The sequence below is a fragment of the Psammomys obesus genome, unplaced genomic scaffold (genome assembly GCF_907164565.1).
Source record: "Psammomys obesus unplaced genomic scaffold, mPsaObe1.curated_primary_1811, whole genome shotgun sequence".
In the NCBI taxonomy this organism is placed as follows: Eukaryota; Metazoa; Chordata; class Mammalia; order Rodentia; family Muridae; genus Psammomys; species Psammomys obesus.
This window is the reverse complement of record NW_026596109.1, coordinates 6,101,750-6,119,421: the sequence shown is the minus strand read 5'-3', so window position 1 is coordinate 6,119,421 and position 17,672 is coordinate 6,101,750. Positions and strand designations below refer to the sequence as shown.

Genomic DNA, 17,672 nt, shown 5'->3' with positions numbered 1-17,672 from the left:
TTGTTTTAAACACATTAAAAAAAAAAAAAACTTCCTAAAAATTACAATACAAATATTGATTGCTTCAATATTAAAACTTAAGCAATGCAATGCTAAACATTTGCTAAGTATTCAATATGTGAGATATTTTCAAACAAAACACACCTCAGAGGGCTTCCTTCCGAGAAGTAAAACAATGCGTAGGGTATTGAAGGACAAATACAAAAGTCCTAGATGAGCAGGTAGGGGCATGTATAACCTACTCTACCGAGACCTTAGAACAAAACCTTACGTTTGCAACACAACTGCTGCTGAATGGCGACCTTTCTTTACTACGGCCCTCATTGGTAAATGCACCGACAGTTTTGTTTTGTTTTCTCAAAGTGCTTTGAGTATCATTAAGCTGAATGACTCCTTTTCAAAGCATTATTTCATATACTTCCAATGAAATAACAATGTTAAGAAATGCATAAAGAATTACATAAGAAATAAAGCAATTGAAAGAGCGGAAGGGAGGGAAGAGGAAAGAGAGACAGAGAGGGAGCAAGAGCCCAAACAGGAGGACGAACTCGCAGCAGCCTCACCTGTACTTTCATGGGCAGTCAAACATTTCATCCATTTCTTTTTCCCCAGAAAAAAGAAGCATTCAGAAGAAAAGCAAGTCAGATAATAGTCTAGCTCCTCTAGCCTTTATCTTAACAGGACAAACATTAGTTAAACAGAATGATAAAAACACATAAAAATACTTACCTGGACTTGAAGACTCAACAGATGGCTGAGGGGAAAAGAAAACAAATTAGCATTTTTGTGTAGTACACCTTCATAAACATTATAAGAACTATTCTGACTAATGACATCAAAAACTACAGTAGGTTTTGTGGGGTTTTTTTTTTTTTTTTTTTTTTTTTTGCTTTTTTTGTTTGTTTGTTTATATGTTTTTCAAGACAGGGTTTCTTTGTGTAGCCTTGGCTGTCCTAGACTTGCTTTGTAGATCAGGCTCGCACAGATATCTGCCTGCCTCTGCCTCCCCGAGTGCTGGTATTACAGGCATGTGCCACCACACACCCAGCTAAAACTACAGTAAGTTTAGATATCTAACATAAACTAAACTTTTTCATGTAATTCTTTCTCTTTCATTATGCTTAAACCCAAAGAAAAACCTGAAACATTCTTGGATTTAGAAGCAAAAGGGTAATATGGAATTAATTCAGATTTTAAAGCAAATACAGGGGGCTGGAGAGATGGCTCAGAAGCTGTTCTTCCAGAGGTCCTGAGATCAATTCCCAGCAACCACATGGTGACTCACAACCATCTATGATGAGATCTGTTGCCCTCTTCTGGTGTGCAGGTGTACGAGCAGACAGAATATTGTAAACATAAATAAATAAGTATTTTTTTAAGTAAATACAGTCCTCAAAAATATAGGTGAATTAAGAGGTATGGTTTTAGAGTTTAAAATCTTCAGAAACAGATTTCTCCTATTTATACTAAAATAACTATCTACAAGTTTGCTAACAAAATGGTCTGTAAGGCTTAAGAAAAATCAATTATGAAACAGGAGGCAGAAGAACACTACCCCACCACCACCATTTAGGGACTGAACCCAGAGCTTAACACATACACTCCAGGCAGGTCTCGGGACTCGGGACACCGGGCCTCAGGGTACCGGGTGCAGAGCTCACAGATGTGCAGCACTACACTGCCCTACCACCGGACCCCTCACTAACGGAACCATCAAGGGAAAAACATGAAGATAAAATTGGTAGCAACGACTTTCACTAATATTGCCACTTGAGAGTGTGGTTCTACCTCAGATTAATTTACAGTTACAAACGAGGCATCTTCAAACATTAACTCCTTCTAGACAAACCCAGTAACTTGGGAGACCTTAAATGCCAGTTCAATCAGAGCTACCTATGGATACTCTGAGAAGGCAGAAGTCACTAGCAAAAGTGGGAGTGTATTATTAAGAGTTATTTCTCCTACTAAACCTAACAGGGCTGAGAGGCAAGTCAATAAACAAATGAGAAAAGTGTTCAGTTTTCAAGAGCCAGGGATTTAAGACGGATCTCTGAGGTAGTTAGGTTCCATTTTGAAACCTGCCTATGTCAAGGCCCTGTCAGAAGTTCAGCTTTCCAGATTCCAGTAGTGACCTATGCTGGCTTCTTTTGAGGCACACTTTTTCAAAGGTCCAATTTCTACCTCTAAACTTTTGTTAAGTGAATAATTCATTCCTTCAGCATGGTTTTTCTAACATCATCAAACAAACTCTAACAGTGTAGACAGTATTATGTATTTCCTATGCCACACCATCATCATTTAAAAGTTACCATGCCAGAACAGTCAATAGATTTGTTTGGTTTCTCTGATGAGAAGCTGGAGAGCAGGATGCCACAGAAATAATACTATAACCATAAAAAGGGCAGAGCTACAGAGTTCTGACGTGAAATGGGTGTATGCACCACATGTTATCCAGCAAATCAACATTTTAAAACCTTAATCCTAACTATACGACTAACCTTTGGACAATGACTTCATTTGGTGCCAAGTTGATCAGTACTATAGAAAAGTCTATCATACTCCTTTTTTTTTTTAAAGTAAATGTCGGGAACAAATATATATGGCATAAACAATAACCAGTTTATTATAGATTAGGATACAAACAGAAATGGCTTCTGGACATTATTTTTTTTAACATATCAGTAACTTTTTACAGTATTCTGATTTTTTAAAAAAAAAAAGCTTTCTGAAATCAAGTGTGGTGGCACACCTTTAATTCTGGCACTCAGGAGACAGAAGCAGACGGAGCTTGGAGAGTCTGAGGTCAGTATGGTCTACAGAGTTCCAGGCCAGCCAGAAATATACAGTGAGACCCTATCTCAAAGCAGGGGTGGGTGTGGGGGTGGGAGGAAGAGAAGTAGTAACTACTACTGGACATGAAAAGGTTTAATGGCATTAGCTATTATAATGATAATAGGACACTGAATATGGAAGCTGAATACTTCATTTCTAAGAAGCCTCTCAGCAGCAGTAAATGACAATACCATACCAAAGAATATTATCAACAAATACTTGGCAGCATGATGTTTAGAAAAGGCCCCAAATACTTTCTATTCCTTAAGATCCCTATGTTTAGAGGCCCGGCACCATTGCTGAACACAGGGTACTCCAATGAACACATTTGTTAATATTCAAAGAGAGCTAATATTGTCAGACATCCTAGACTTGAAGGAAGGAAGTGCTTACAAGCTGGAGAGGGACAGGACACACTAAGTCTCTACATATTTTAGTATTTTATGTCACAAATAAAATTTTATCAGTTTAAGAGGGAAGGATGAGATTAGTTTGCTATAACTTAACTGCATTAAGTTAAATCAAAGAATACTTGCTGAAAACAAGCATTTTAAAAGTTCTTAGTGTACGCAAGACTTACTTGAATGAACTTTTATTTTGAGATGAAACTGACTTTAATGTCACAATATATGAGTTTCAATGTCGAATGAAAGCATTTTTATAGACATTAAAGAGAACAGCAGAATTTACATTCATAGTGTTACACATTCTCAAATGGAATTGCTTTAATTTAATCATAAACATGGCATTATCAGCACCTATTCTGTCCACTCGTTTCACACAATTGTAAACTCAGGCTATACACTGAAAAGATGAAGGTTCCACAGTGGTGACGAAGGCAGAGCTGAGGAAGTTCATCACTCTGGATCCCCCTATACTGCACACCTCTAAGAAAGTCAATCCTCTCTGTCCCCTATTTCTTTCCTCACTATTTTCTATTCCTAAAATGTTTTTACCAGCTCAAACTATGCTTAAAATATAAAAAACTGGTATTATCTTGATGAAAAGTTACGTTTCTTTAGGAACGTAACTTAAATTGTTATTGTTAAAGATTTAACAATTTCTTCCAAGACAGGCCAAATCATTTACCATTTTAAAAAATATTTTTTGAATATAAGCAAAACATAGAATTAAAAGAGTGTCTTTAAAATACACTCACACATTATTGCTAAAAAATTATGAATGACTGTAACGACTCAGATCTTTTACTAGCATCAATAGAGCCTACCATTATACCATCAGGATATATATTGTGTGGTTGTGTGTGTGTGTGTGTGTGTGTGTTATTACCATAGCTTGTTCAAAAAAAAGAGTTGAGTAAAATTTTAAAATTCATTATTTACATAGTTTAGAAATGGTATATAGTTCTTCCAAGTAACAGAACACCATGAGTCTGTAATATGATGAGACAGATTCTATGTTTGGGCTAAAAGAGAAAAATATTTAAAAAAAAATATTGGGAGTTTAATTAAATCAATAACAGCAGCTATCTCCATGGACTGAGTCGGGAAGCAAAGGGTTTTTCCACTTTATATTCTGGAATTTTTAATTGTTTTCATGCATTACTTAATTGTTTTAATGAGGAGTATCTTATGGAATTATAAGTCTTAAAATCTTTTTTAAAAACTAGTACTTTTACTATTTGGTAATTATTAATTTTAAGAAGTTACAGTCTTCTTTGTTAATACACATACATGGGATAGAAAACATTACAACTAGGTAGAAGACATCAAAAGATAAAAACAGGCTAAAATAAAAGCAGAAGCTCTACTATACTGCTCCAGTACAACTCCCCATTCCAGTTACATGATTTTTGCTCTAATCTCAATGCTTCAACCGTGTTCAAGTTTTTTTTGCACTTCTCTAAAACAGAAAAAACCCTAGTTTGTGAGAGAGTCAAAGAACTCTCACACAAACTAAGTAACAAAAAGACTAAGTAGAATATTACTATTTTTATAAAAATTAATGTTGTCAAAAGATTCACTGTATCCTCAATCTCTGTGACTTTCCCCCCAAAACAATTTTATCACCATTTCTTTAAGTGTTGCCATCACTTTCTTAGGAAGGTGGAAGAGAAATCAGATTCATGAAGGATAGAGGTAATAAGCTGAGGGAGTTAGGGAACTCTATTCAAGGATGGTATGCAGAGATACCATGTAAAGGTTTACCACACCACTCTCCTCCACGGAGATGTATGTCAATTAAACGTGTCTTTACTCTCAGGAATGCCACTACCATCCAGACAACTTGAAGTTGACATCAGGAAGCTTACTACAGCGGCAATATTTCCGAAGGTATAATGGCATTATGGAAGATAGCACCAGGAACCCAGAAGCCTGGGTTTGAGAATTGACTGCTGCACAGTCTAATTTGTGTTATGTAGGACAAAATGCATAAACCCTAATCAGTTTCATTTTCTCTATGGGTGAAAGTCTTAAATTTCTTTAAGTTCCTTTGAAACCTAGGTTTACTTTCATTATGCATTACTCAAAATGCAGCTAAAGTTTAATATTGTTTTCTGACTTGATTTTTTTAAATTATGACTACAGGAAAAGACAATTTTTGCTGGCATAAAGCTATTGTGTGGTACTGTTTTAGAAACACACACACACACTTTTAAAAGTTACACAGAAAAGCCCAATCAACAGTTTAGTCACTGCAATGAATTCTGAGGCCATTTGCTAATCTTCTGAAACCATATGATACATGGTCTGAACATCAAGCAGGAAATTTTCATATAGCTGTTTATTTCCATAAAGACATACTCATGCTTCATTGGCAGTGTTTGCATCTAAATTATATGAAAAATTAGTTTCACTAACATTACCTTAAATTAACTCACTGCTTTTATGTCTCCCACTTAGGTTATTAAGTGTGTTGGATCTTAGTCCCACCAAATTAAGCATTTCAAAGCTCAGGCAGCACATGAGTTCCCGACTATCTGGACATCTTTACGGGACAAATAATAAGCAAAGAAAATAAAACTCATCACAGTTTAAATCCATTACAATAGAGAATTACAGTTTAAATCCATTGCTCTGAAAGAGGGGAAACTAATACTCAAGAGAAACAGAACACAATCTAATTTCCTTAAAAACAACACAAACCGAAATAAAAGTAAACTCAAATAATGCTAAGAAGGAAATGTTTCTTTAAAAGAAATGGATGGACAGATGTGATATTAAGTAAATGCATTATTATCTAAAATATTTACTTTAATATATTAAGCAAGTCCACTTAAATGTTTTGTTTGTTACAGAAGTAAGGTTCAGGTGAAAAAATAGCTATTAAATTGTACTGTGGCTCTTTTTTTTTTTTCATTAAAAATCCCTGTATGTTTACATACTCTGAAATAAATGACAAAATTCTTTGATCCAAAGGTCCCCGCACCATATTCCTTAAAAAGCCCTAAGGATCAACTATTCCTCCCTGTTTTTTTCTCTTCACTTACTTCGTAAAACTGTGACTACTCTGTAATTTCCTCCCTTTCAGTATAACTCCTTTAGTAATTCTACCGTAAGTAACCTTAAGGGATATTAAGCACTGAGAAATATTACCAAAAAAGAGAGCAATATATAATCCTCTGTGCATATTAAGTACATTTTAATGTTAACACAATTGAATAACCACTAAATATACCTAATATAAACTCACAAAGATGATCAGAACAGCATAAAAAAAGAACTTTTTTAATCATATTTAATGCCATTTATAGTTACAAATCAAGCTTTTTTTTTTTCTCCCTAGAAAAACAAGGTCAAGATCATTCTCTGAAATAGAAGAGAACAACGTAAGTCTACAAGCAAAATACTTAAAAAAATATTTTTTTGGAGCCGTGCTTCAATAAGCTTCAAATCTCTGTCCATTTCCCAAATAAATGCATACAGCCCTCAGCTTTGCTTAATCAAAAGCACAGTTGTTCAGATTGCAAATTGGTTTTTACTATATACATCATAAAGAATAACCCTATGAACAGTTTATATAGACATAAGCAAAAACATTTTCAACCAATCATCTTTCCACATTTTTTTCCAAAACTTCTGTTCTTAAAAAGACTCAATTTTTAAAGAATTGAGACAAGGAAAACCATAAATGTACTTTTCTTCTCCTACTTTAGCATATTCTTGTTGACACATAAAGTTCTTTAACTCTCTAAATTCACCAGACTCCTGGGTTCTAGTCTACACAGCCAAAGCAAAGAGCAACCTATAGGCAAGTGAAGAATATAAAACATATACCAGTTATTAAATAAATGCAATGAAACCAAAAGTCAAGTTCTGAAAACTGTCCCACCGAGGTGTTCCTGCAAACCATAAACATTCTATCCCTCCTGAATTAGCTAAGAAAAGTGACTTATACCAGGAACCAAGAAGAAATAGCCAGTAACAGCACACTTCTCCCCTCTTCACAGTAATGCAACTGGCAGCCAACCTTTTAGGTAAGGTTTCTAAGTCTCGGTATTTTCTCATCAATAACTTACTGCGAGGTACGACTACACAGCATAGACAGAGTCCACAGCACAGTGCAGCAGCTCAACACCCTAGTGTGCATATCTAGTGGGTTTTCAGCAAATAGGAGTCCAGTGAAGGTTACCTGTTAAGAGATGCCTGAAAATCCTACTTTAGACTCTACTTCCTCTTGTCGCTCAGGAGCCAGACCTCAACAGAAATGAGGTCCAGGAAAAGCCTTAGGCTAGGGGATCAAGCCCAGACACATTTAAGTGAAATAAAAGTAATGTGTTCGCTCAACTCCTGTCCTGTAATTCTTTAAGGAAGAGGTAAAAAATGAAAACAGACCTATGCCTCTTAGCTGGAAGCCAGTAACATTAAGTGTTTTTAATTCTGGAAGCAAGCATCCCGCTACCATAAAATCTCTCTTTCTCTAACAGCCAAAAACAAATAAATGACATGAATATAAAGGCCATTCTATAATGGAAACACAATAGCCTAAAAGCTACTCCAGGAAGCTTGACTAGTACATGAAGGGCCGGCCGCATCACCATCTTAGTTTCAGTACTCCAAGGTGTTAAGGTTATTATGTATAAACACCAGTAGCCAGCAGCTACTTCATTTAGCAAATAAATGAGTTAAAAACTGAGAGCTAAGTGGTAAATAAAATCATCCACTTCCTCAATCTATTTTTGGGTGCCTTTGACAGAAAAGTATGAAAACGTCTGGCAATCTTAACGCTATCAATCAAGTATTTAAACGATTTGCCTCAACAGAGATCCAAAAAGTCCAAATATAACAATATGAACCCCGGGGGTGGGGGCGGATAACAAATTTCATGGATAAAAATTAAACAAAGCCAAACCACAGAACTGATGTTTAAAAGCCTTAAAACCAGACACAATGATAAAATTTCCTATAGCACATTCTACGTTCTAATTACTGCAACTTGTTTGCCTGCCCATCTGAGCTCTTGAACAAGAGAACTTGTTTACTAAGAAATGCAACGAAAGCTGGGGAGGGATGTGGCTCAGTGGTAGATGCTTGCTTGCTTATCTGCCTTGCATAAGACCCTTGGGTTCTATCCCAGAGCAGAGGGACAAGAGAAACAAGAAAAGCTTCCTCCAAGAAAAGAAACATAAAGGGGAAATAAATAACAGGCAGCTTTGATTTGAAAGTGTTTTTTTTTGTTTGTTTGTTTTTTTTTTTTTTTTTTTTTTTTTTTTTTTTTTTTTTTTTTTTTTTCTTTTCAAGAAAAAAACCAAGCCAGTTCAGGAGGCAGAGGGTGGAAAAGAAACTTAAGAGGTTTTGCTTGGGTAAGAGTCCCCAGCTTGAAGCCGGATAGGGCCTACTGGGTTAATTTCTTCTGCTCACCTCTCCACCATCAAGAAAATCACTCATCACAGGCGGGCCAGCCTGCTGTCCCGCACCTAGCCTGCAGGTCAGCAGCGCAGGTCAGCAGCCGCCAGGCGCGGGGTGGCGTGGGCTGACGGGAGCATCGACGCCTGGGCTCGAGAGGGAAGAAAGTTCGCGGGAGCAGGTAGCGAGGAGTCCGCGGGCCGCGCGGGCCGGCCGGCCGGCGAAGTTGCGCCACGGGCGGCTTCCGGACGGGCGCCCTCGCCTGTGCTCCTCGCACCGCAGCCGCCTCCCAACGCCTCAAGTCCGACGGCGCCTCCGCACCCAACTAAGTTTCGTGGAGCCCGGCCGGGCGGCCGCGCCGGACAACAGGTGGGCAGCGGCGCCGCAGGCCCGCCCGGGCAGGCCCGCGCAGCCCGCCCGCAGCCCTCCGTCCAGGCCCCGCCGGGGAGGGGCGCTCGTTCTTACCTCCGCCATGTTGGCCGCGCCACCGGGTCACATCGCCGCGGCGGGTCGCGGCCAGAACCCGGATGTGCGCCTGGGCCGCGGGGCTCCCGCCGCCGTCTCCGCCGCCGCCTCGGCGGGAACGCGCAGGAGCCGCCCGCGCGCGCCACCACACCCCGCTCCGCCCCCTCGCGGCGCCCCGCTTGACGGGACGGGAGGGAGGGAGGGAAGGAGGGAGGGGAGAGGCGAGCGGGCGCGCGCGGTGCTGGGCGCGCGCGGCCCCGAGGCCGCCGTCCCCGGGGAGCGCGCGAGGGGCGGGCCGGGGCGGGCAGGAGGGCAGCCTCTTAGGCACCGGGTCGTGCTCGCGCGGGAGGGCCAGATGGGGGCCCGCGGGGTACTCACAATGAAGGCGGAAAATAACTATTCTACACGTCGGTCACTTCTGACGTGCTTTTGCTAGAAAACTGATGTCGTCCCGACGCAACGGCGGCACGAAGCGTGCTCTGACAAATACTTCCCCTGGTGATTCCCGGCAAGGAAACCCAATTCCCCAACAGGCAGGGGGGCAAAGATGAAGAGCACAGAACGTTACGTCCCTCACTTTTTGTGATGCCAGTAACAACACTGCTCTGCAATGGATGAATTTTTGCACAACTACACAAAAGTTTCAAATGAAAAGTAATGAAAAGCTGCTCTTCGATGGATGTCTACTTGACTGCACGGACACAGAACCTACTTATTTGCAACGCCTACAATACCTGCAGCTAAAAAGTTTGTTTTAATGCACTGGCCTAGAGCTGCTACCTGGCCTTGGAATCCATACCGATAATGGCAGGGGCCAATGACTTGTTCCAATTTCCTAAAGTAGAGGATTTAAGCAGACATTAAAATAAGGAGTAAGGTTTTTTTCCGAAAGACAAGCTTTTTTCCTACCAAAATCAATCAGTTAAATGATAGTCATTACCTCTACATAATACACCATAATTAAAAATACATGGTACAAATGTGTACACACATACCTTTCTTAAACTTCACACTTATTATGCGATATGGAGGAATGCTGATTTCTTAAATTACTTCTGTTTCCTTAAAAATTCTAGATTCCATTAAGCCTTTTCCCATTCTTAAAATACTGAACACGAACCTGAAAGTCTTAAGCCTGATAACAATTTGTGCATGAATCAACTGCATTTACAGGTAAATGAAGTAGCTGCCAAGCGAATGGACATTACCTTGTAATTTGACAGGAAAAGAATCCAGAGACAGTCTGTAAACCAATTAAACATAAACATCTGATGCACATTTTCTACTGAAAGAAAAGCAAGGGAAAGAAGAGAAAGGAAAACTTTAAGGTTCCCAAATCTACAAACAATTCTTACTATTAACTGCACTGTATAGTACTCTCACTTTATTTTAAAAGATTATTATATAAGCTTCCCCACACACACACACAAATTCCTGGAGGGAAATAAATATTTTAGCACAGCTATAGTTTTATCAAATTAAGGCACTACTTTGAACTTTAAAAAAAAAAAAATTGTCAGTTCCTATCCAAATAGTTCTCACTGGATGAAAAAAAGCTGAAGGCAAAGAACAATGAACATGTGTGGGTCAGAGGGGGCACAGGTAAATAAAGGGCTTAGAGGCAGCTGTACTGTGGGGACGAAGGAGGAAAATGAGATGTTAATATACATGGACTTGCTGGCCACTAAAGGGAACACCGGAGTATCGTTGAAATTTAATGTGAAGGTAAAACTTGTTTTAGTCTATTGAGTCTTTGCTTCTTCAGTTTAAAACATCAACAAAAATCCCAACTGTGGTAAAGAGCAAACTCTGGTTCCTTAAGCTACTGGCTGAGTCCTCAAAGTCAGAAAATCAAGTCAGCAACAGTCTGAATGAGAGCTTACTGTTAAATGCCTTTAAGCTGCCCAACATTGCCAATCAATATTATTACCTTTAAATGGCCACTACCCTGTGTGGGAGAAAATTCTCCTACGTATTTCCTCTTAGAAAAACAAACTGTACTGCAGTGTTTTCTAGACATCCTAGAGATGAGAAGGCCTCTAACACTGTAGCTCATACGTAACATATTACTACTGAATTCAGTGTACTTGCATTTCGGTCTACTCAAAATCCAATTGTTCAGGGTCTCAGAAACCACCCTTAGGAAACTCTTTCTGAAAACCTTTCCTTACCCCCTTCCTATCAGATGTGTAAGAATTCACTACCCCTATCTTTGTTATGCAGGGCCTCGCAGTCTTCAGTCAGGTTGAATCTGTCAGGAAGTTCCATGCTTTTCTGCCTGTGTTTACAGACTTCCAGAGACTCAGTGGACCTCCAGAAGAGGCTGCTCTTTTCAAAAACGGTTCAAATGCTTGGCTCATTCTTCCCTGTCAGGAAAGCCAGAAGCTACTTCTACACTGCCTTCACCCATCACCTCTAGTTCCTCAGCACTCTGAGCATTCACAAGACAGCTTCTTTGTGCTCAGATGCCAACAGTCAAAATGTATACCTGGGCTAACAAAAAACCATGTATCTGAAAGCAGACCAAGGTAGAGGAAAATGCACAAGAAAATCCACCAATAACATGATCGAAACCATTAGGATTTATTAATGTGACATCCAATGTGGTTAACTGTTAGAATTCTATATTAAAACGTTTAAGTTAAACTAAAAAAAATGTGACTAATAACTTTTATGCAATATTTTTGGTTTCTATATCAAGACAAAGGAAAACACTATGAAAGGCCTAAATAAACTTTAAAAAGCCTCCTTATTTTGAGAAAAAATTATATTAATTTTTACCACACTGAGCTACTCACAACTATTCTCTCTGGTAATATATATTTATGCCAATTACTGAATTCTCCATGAAAATAAAAAATGAGGGCTGGGGGGTATAGCTCAGTGGTAAAATACTCGTCTAGGATGTGAGGCCCTGGGTTCAAATGCCAACACTATAAAAAAGTTAGTAAACAACCTATGGTAGCTATAAGGGGCATATGTGTGAGTGTGCATGCATGGTGTGCAAACACGCATGCACTCACAAACACGCACACACACTCTCCAGAGATATTCAGTTGCTACAAATAAACTTAGGGTCACAATCATACTTCAGTCAATACTCCAATCAACAAAAACTACACTGACAACTTATATTTACCTAAGATTAGTATAACCTTTTATTCAGCAACAACACTTGATTCAAATCTCGTAATGTATCTGCTATAAAGGCATATCTGCTTACGCAACTCAAAAAGGTACCCCTCCAAGTACATCAAGAAAATACATGTAACAATTCCAAGTCCAGGAATCCGATTTGGAAACTATTTTCTGAACTATTTCCTAAAACTTTTATTTAGAAACAACAACCTACACTGTATTGGTGAAGACATAATACAATTGAAATTTTTTTCGGTGACATCAGAGACGTTGAATTTATTTTGACTTTAGTGGGCAGAATGCAGGTTGTGAAGCACAGCACATTAATCTGGACGCTCGCTCCACAACTGTGCAACAGAAATCATCTTCTCTTTAGTTCTTTTACTAATGCCATCCTAAAAACACAGAGAAATTAGGCTCCTCAAAGAGCAGTTTGGACTCCTTTCATAATTTGTCCAGACAATTTCGTCCAGTGGCCTCATTTTATCAGTATGTTGCAAGTTTGTTATAATTCTTAACGTTGCTGATATTTTATCTCACCCAGAGTCTTGAAAGGGTTGGCCATTAGCACTCCTACAACATGAGGACAGACAGTAATCATGATGTTTCTATTACATGAGGGGAGTTTGCTGTTGCCCTCCCTTCGCCTACCAGCATCACATCCGTCTTGTCTGCATTGAACCTCAACCAGTTGGTTCTTAACCACGTCCGAAACTCAGCCAGGCACTGGGAGAATCGAGCCACCACACCATCTAGATTAAAGGAAAGAAAGCCTCAGTAGCGACAAGAGAGAGACAGTGTTACCACAAGCTCCCCCGGTCTCACATTTTCAAAAGGATGCCTGAGAACCAGGTCAACCGCCCCGTGGCAATCTCTCAGCAAAAAGACCTGCAATTTGTAAGCAATGCTAAAGATTAAAAGGAGCCCAATAATTAATTTCCCCTATTCCGGGTCTTCTCAGTCAAGCGGCCTCAGAAACCTAGCCTGGTCTTAAAACTGCCTAAGGTCTTCTGCAAAATTACAAAGATTGAGGAGGTTTTATAGAAAAAAAAACTAAAGAGCGGGGACGGGGGGGGGGGGGGTTTTGACTCGCCCAAGGTCACACAGCATGCAAGGGACCTGAGATGGGCAACAGGCCAGGAGCTTCTACATTACAAGCTAAAGGAATAAGGCCATTCGCGGGGGGCGGGGGGACAGGCACCGGGAACGGCCGATTCTCTGCAATGCTGTCTCCGAGACTCTCGCCCCCCTAGCTCCCTCTGACAATGGCAGGTTGACCCAGGTTGAGCCCACCACCTCAGGAGATGCTCTTGCCAGGGAGCCAACCTCGACTGGCTGGGACAGCTGGGGAAATCAGGGGCACAGAGGTGGAGCCACGGGGGAGTGGCCAGGAAGCCACACCCCTGCCTAGGAGCGAGGGAAGACCGAAAAGGGCGGAAGCTGGCCTTGCCCGCCCGGCGAACTCTGCAGCGTAGTCCGGATGCGTCGCGGAAGCAGCGAGGATTTGCGCCGCCGCTACCGCGAAGGCCGAAAGACCGGGCAGGGGCGGGGCGGGAGCTGCGCATGCGCGCCAGGCGAGCCGTGAGCCCGCCCCACACGCCTTCCGCCAGCCCCGCCCCGGAAGTTAGGAGTCTTCCGGGCGGCGCTCCGCCGTGGGGGAGGGGAGGAGGGCAAAGGGGACCGCCGGCGCCTCCGGAGCCCTCGTTCCCGACTGAAGGATGGGGAAGACGGTTTGTGGAGGCCGCACTTACAGGCGCCGCCGCTGCCGCCGCCTCCGCTGCTGCCGCCGCCGCCGGGAGACGCCCCATCCATCCGCCTGCAGCCGGGAGACTCGCAGCCTGGGAGGGGCCTGGGGCCTGGGCCGCCCGCCTCCTCCGAGTCGTCGCCCGAGCTTCCTCCAGCTCCACCAACCCTCTGCCCTCCCCTCCGCCTCCGCCCTCCTCCTCCACCTCGAGCGGCCAGCCAACCGCGCGGCCGCTTCTTGAGCCAGGCTCCGCGGTCGTCATGACGCCCGGCAAACATTCCCGAGCCGCCGGCGCGGGCAGTTGGGACTCGGGTGCCGCCGAGCCGCCGGGGAAGGGGCGCCGGGCCCTGGTCTGCGGGCCGCCGCCATGTACGGCTCTCCGTCGAGCACCCGCAAGCAGGCTAACTTCGCCGCGTAAGTCCCGCGCCAGGTCCGTTCGTCTAGATCCCCGAGGCAGCCAGCGCCTGGGTTTGGAAAGGGGTTGCCAACGCTTCCGATCCCGCGCAGTCTCCAGGCGGCTTTGGGTCCTTTGGCTATTTCGGTCTTTATCGAAACCCCGCTACAGGGCTGGACTTAAGAGCCGGGGCTTTTTAGGGCTACCCTCGCCTCCTATTCCCGGCGCTTTTGCTTGTAGTCTTTCATTTGGTCTTTTCAACTTCCAAGCCTTCTCGCTGTGCTCGAGCTCCTTGGTCTCTGAGCAGCCACGCTAATTTTAATACGTTCGCTAGCAGAGGATTTTTTTTTTTTTCATCTCCTGCCAGCTTGCCTTAAGACTCTTAACTGCTTACTACATTCTGCTAAGCCAGGAGAAAAGCCCAGGGGTGTATGGACTCGTGTGGAGCAGAACTTGCAAGTGGTTCCTTGAATGTCCACTAAAATGTTGCCCAGTTCGTGCTCGCACATGTCAGCCGCTTTGCTGGTCTTCTCAGACCAGCCACATCTTTTCTTCAGCCCTCCTTTCAGTTAATCGCTCTGTGGAGAGAACCCTGTATTTGCCCTTAAATGTAGTAAGTCAATCTTTTGGCCATACTTCCGCTTCACCAAAAAAAAAAAAAAAAAAAAGGAAAGAAATGATATGGACAATAATAAGCACACATGGGTAATGCATACATCGCCGTACATAAAGATGGATTTGAAAACCAGATCTTAAAGCTTTCATTTAGATGAGTGATTCTCAACCTGTAAGTTGCAACCCCTTTAATTGTGGAACAACACTTTCGGAAGGGTTTGCCTAAGACCACCGGGAAACACAGACGTTTACATTACCATTCATAACACTAGCAAAATTACGGTTATGAACTAGGAACAAAGATAATTTTATGGTTGGGGGTCATCACAACATGAACTGTATCAAAGGGTCACAGCATTAGGAAGGTTGAGACCCACTTCTTTAGACAGTCATTGTCATTCTTAGGTTCGGTGGCTACCCTTGACTATTTCTCCCATAGCACCAGGCAATTACCAATTTCAAATCCATACTTTTAAGAAGTGTGAATCTTAATGTAAATAAAGAAGACAACTTGATTTTTCAAAACAAGAGTGTGGCCCAATTATTGACAAGGCTTTAAAGCAGGCACCAACACCTTGATTTTAAGAGGACTTACGGGCTGTGGATTTAGCTCAGTGGAAAGTGCAAGGTGCTGGGTTCTGTCCTCAGCTTTTTTTTTTTTTGGGGGGGGGGGTACGGGTGTCAGAGGGGTGAATTTTTTTCTTTAACTCAAATTGGACAAAACAAGATCCTTGAAAACTCTAGTGTGTGAATGTTACTGTCTTTTACAATTATATCTCTAATCATGAGAGGGAAACACTGATAAATGCATTTATCATTTGGTATATTTAACAGCTTTTTAGAAACTTTAATTAAAAATAGTTTGGGGGACAATTTTATAGCAGTTAACTTTATCAAGAGATTTTAAGATGTATCACTTAGGTACTCACTTTTATGCCCTGTGATTTTTACATTGTCCATGAAAGATTAACAAATCTTTTACAACCTGGAAAGAAGTTTATCAAAGTGTGTATCTTAACATTAAAATATGTAGCTTAATGAAGCTTATCATAAGACTCCAATGAAGACTTTTACATAAACAAATAAAATTTTAAAGTTTTATGAAACACTTAATAAACCGAAAGATACCATTTTAGTAGGTTTTAAGAAGTTCAGAGTACCCATGTTTATAATAATGCAGTGTGTATTTATCAGGCCTTTTGATATTATCACCAAAACACATTTACAAGAATATGTATGTCAATTTTAATTGTACATGCTAAAAAAAAAAAAAAAAAAAAAAAAACCTAGTGTGCATAAAATAAAAAAAATTTTAAGTGGCTGTAATTTTTTGTTGTTTCTTTCTTGGGACATAAAATGACACATGGCAACAGTTATAATCACAAATGAAAGAATTACATGAAATCCGGGTGTATCTAAAGGGAGAGGAGTATAAAGTTATATCCCTGTCTCCTTGAGATGCAAGGCAGAAGCACAATTGGAAGGTGGAGTTTGCCTTGTAACCTTAAGGCAGTACCTTTTCCTAATGTTGAGTGCCAAGGAGCAGAGAGTGGAGGTGTACCACCTTCCCCAGTGTAACTTTGGGTTAAAGCTATTTAGTCTGAATGTATAGTGAGGCTCACCTATGTTCCAATGACTGCTTCTGTATCTAGAAGAAAGGAAGGGAAGGGAAGAAATTCTCAGGTCAAGTACTGTGTGCCTGGCCTGTGCCAGTATGGGATATATTCTCTTCCTAAATGAGGCATGTTGACAACTAGAGCCTGAAACTCTTAGGCCCCTTTACCCACAAGAAAAACATCTAACAACAAAGGAGGGAGGAAATAAAAGGGGAAATTGTGGTCACAGTGATATAGTTGCTGAACTGTAATGATACAGTCAATGACTGACAGAAATCTAAAAAAGGTTAACTGGTAGGAAAAAATGGAAGGATTCAGTGATCTACTTGGGGTTGAAGAACAGGAAACTTATGACAGAAATCTTTTTAATTTTTTGAGACGAGGTCTCAGCCCAGGCTAGTCTTGAACTTACCACCTACCTGTAGATGGCCTTGAACTCCTGTTTCTCCTGCCTTCACTTCCCCAGTTATGTTCATGGGGAAATAAGATAGAGGAATCTTAGGAATTATTGAAAAACAGTGCCAGGTTCCAGAATATAGATAAAATCTAGTTTCAGATGGAAGAGTAACTCCTTTTCAAAAACATTTATTTCTTGTGTTTGTAAGTATGCTTGCATGCGTGTACATGTGGAGCCTGTGGAAGTCATAAGAAGGCAGTGGCGTGGCTTCCCTAGAACTCGAGTTTAGGTAGTTTCGAACTGCCGTGTGGGTGCTGGGAACTGGATCTTTGTCCTGCAAAAGCAGTAAGTGCTCTTAACCTCTGAGCCATCTATCCAGCCCCCTAGAATGGCAACTCTTGTGGAAAGGAAAAATGTGGCAAAGATGAATTCAAATGAGTCTATGGAAGGCAGGAGAAGAACTTAAAAGATAGATCACGAAGGAGTTTTTATAGGCCTGATAGTGATTACTGGTTTTGGTGGCCAAGTCCTGTTAGGGTAGCAGGTCTCAACCTGCTGGTTGGAGCCTCCTTGGGGCTGAACAGCTCTGTCATAGGAGTCGACCATCAGAAATGTCAAATATTTATATTACAGTTATGAATTAGCAATGAAAAGAATTTTATGG

General features: G+C 41.3%; 2 protein-coding genes across 9 annotated transcripts in view; one reads left to right on the top strand and one right to left on the bottom strand.

Moving 5' to 3' along the window:
* Window positions 1-14,264, bottom strand: part of Mier1 (MIER1 transcriptional regulator) — a 47,292-nt gene extending 33,028 nt beyond the window's left edge. The window contains exons 1-5 of one of the 6 annotated variants that reach the window (XM_055628719.1): window positions 13,994-14,264; window positions 12,894-12,994; window positions 10,313-10,386; window positions 730-754; window positions 564-600 (exon numbers count right to left, since the gene is read on the bottom strand). In XM_055628719.1, coding sequence (XP_055484694.1) covers window positions 564-600; window positions 730-754; window positions 10,313-10,386; window positions 12,894-12,994; window positions 13,994-14,264 — 508 coding nt within the window. Of the gene's footprint in view, window positions 1-563; window positions 601-729; window positions 755-8,654; window positions 9,059-9,104; window positions 9,251-10,312; window positions 10,390-12,893; window positions 12,995-13,538; window positions 13,767-13,993 lie in introns of those variants that run through there. The other 5 variants (XM_055628721.1, XM_055628722.1, XM_055628720.1 and 2 more) reach the window with 5 other exon arrangements.
* Window positions 14,247-17,672, top strand: part of Dnai4 (dynein axonemal intermediate chain 4) — a 56,078-nt gene continuing 52,652 nt past the window's right edge. For 2 of the 3 annotated variants that reach the window (XM_055628717.1, XM_055628718.1), the window contains exon 1: window positions 14,281-14,400. In XM_055628717.1, coding sequence (XP_055484692.1) covers window positions 14,354-14,400 — 47 coding nt within the window. In that variant the 5' untranslated portion in view covers window positions 14,281-14,353. Of the gene's footprint in view, window positions 14,417-17,672 lie in introns of all 3 variants that reach the window. The other variant, XM_055628716.1, reaches the window with a different exon arrangement.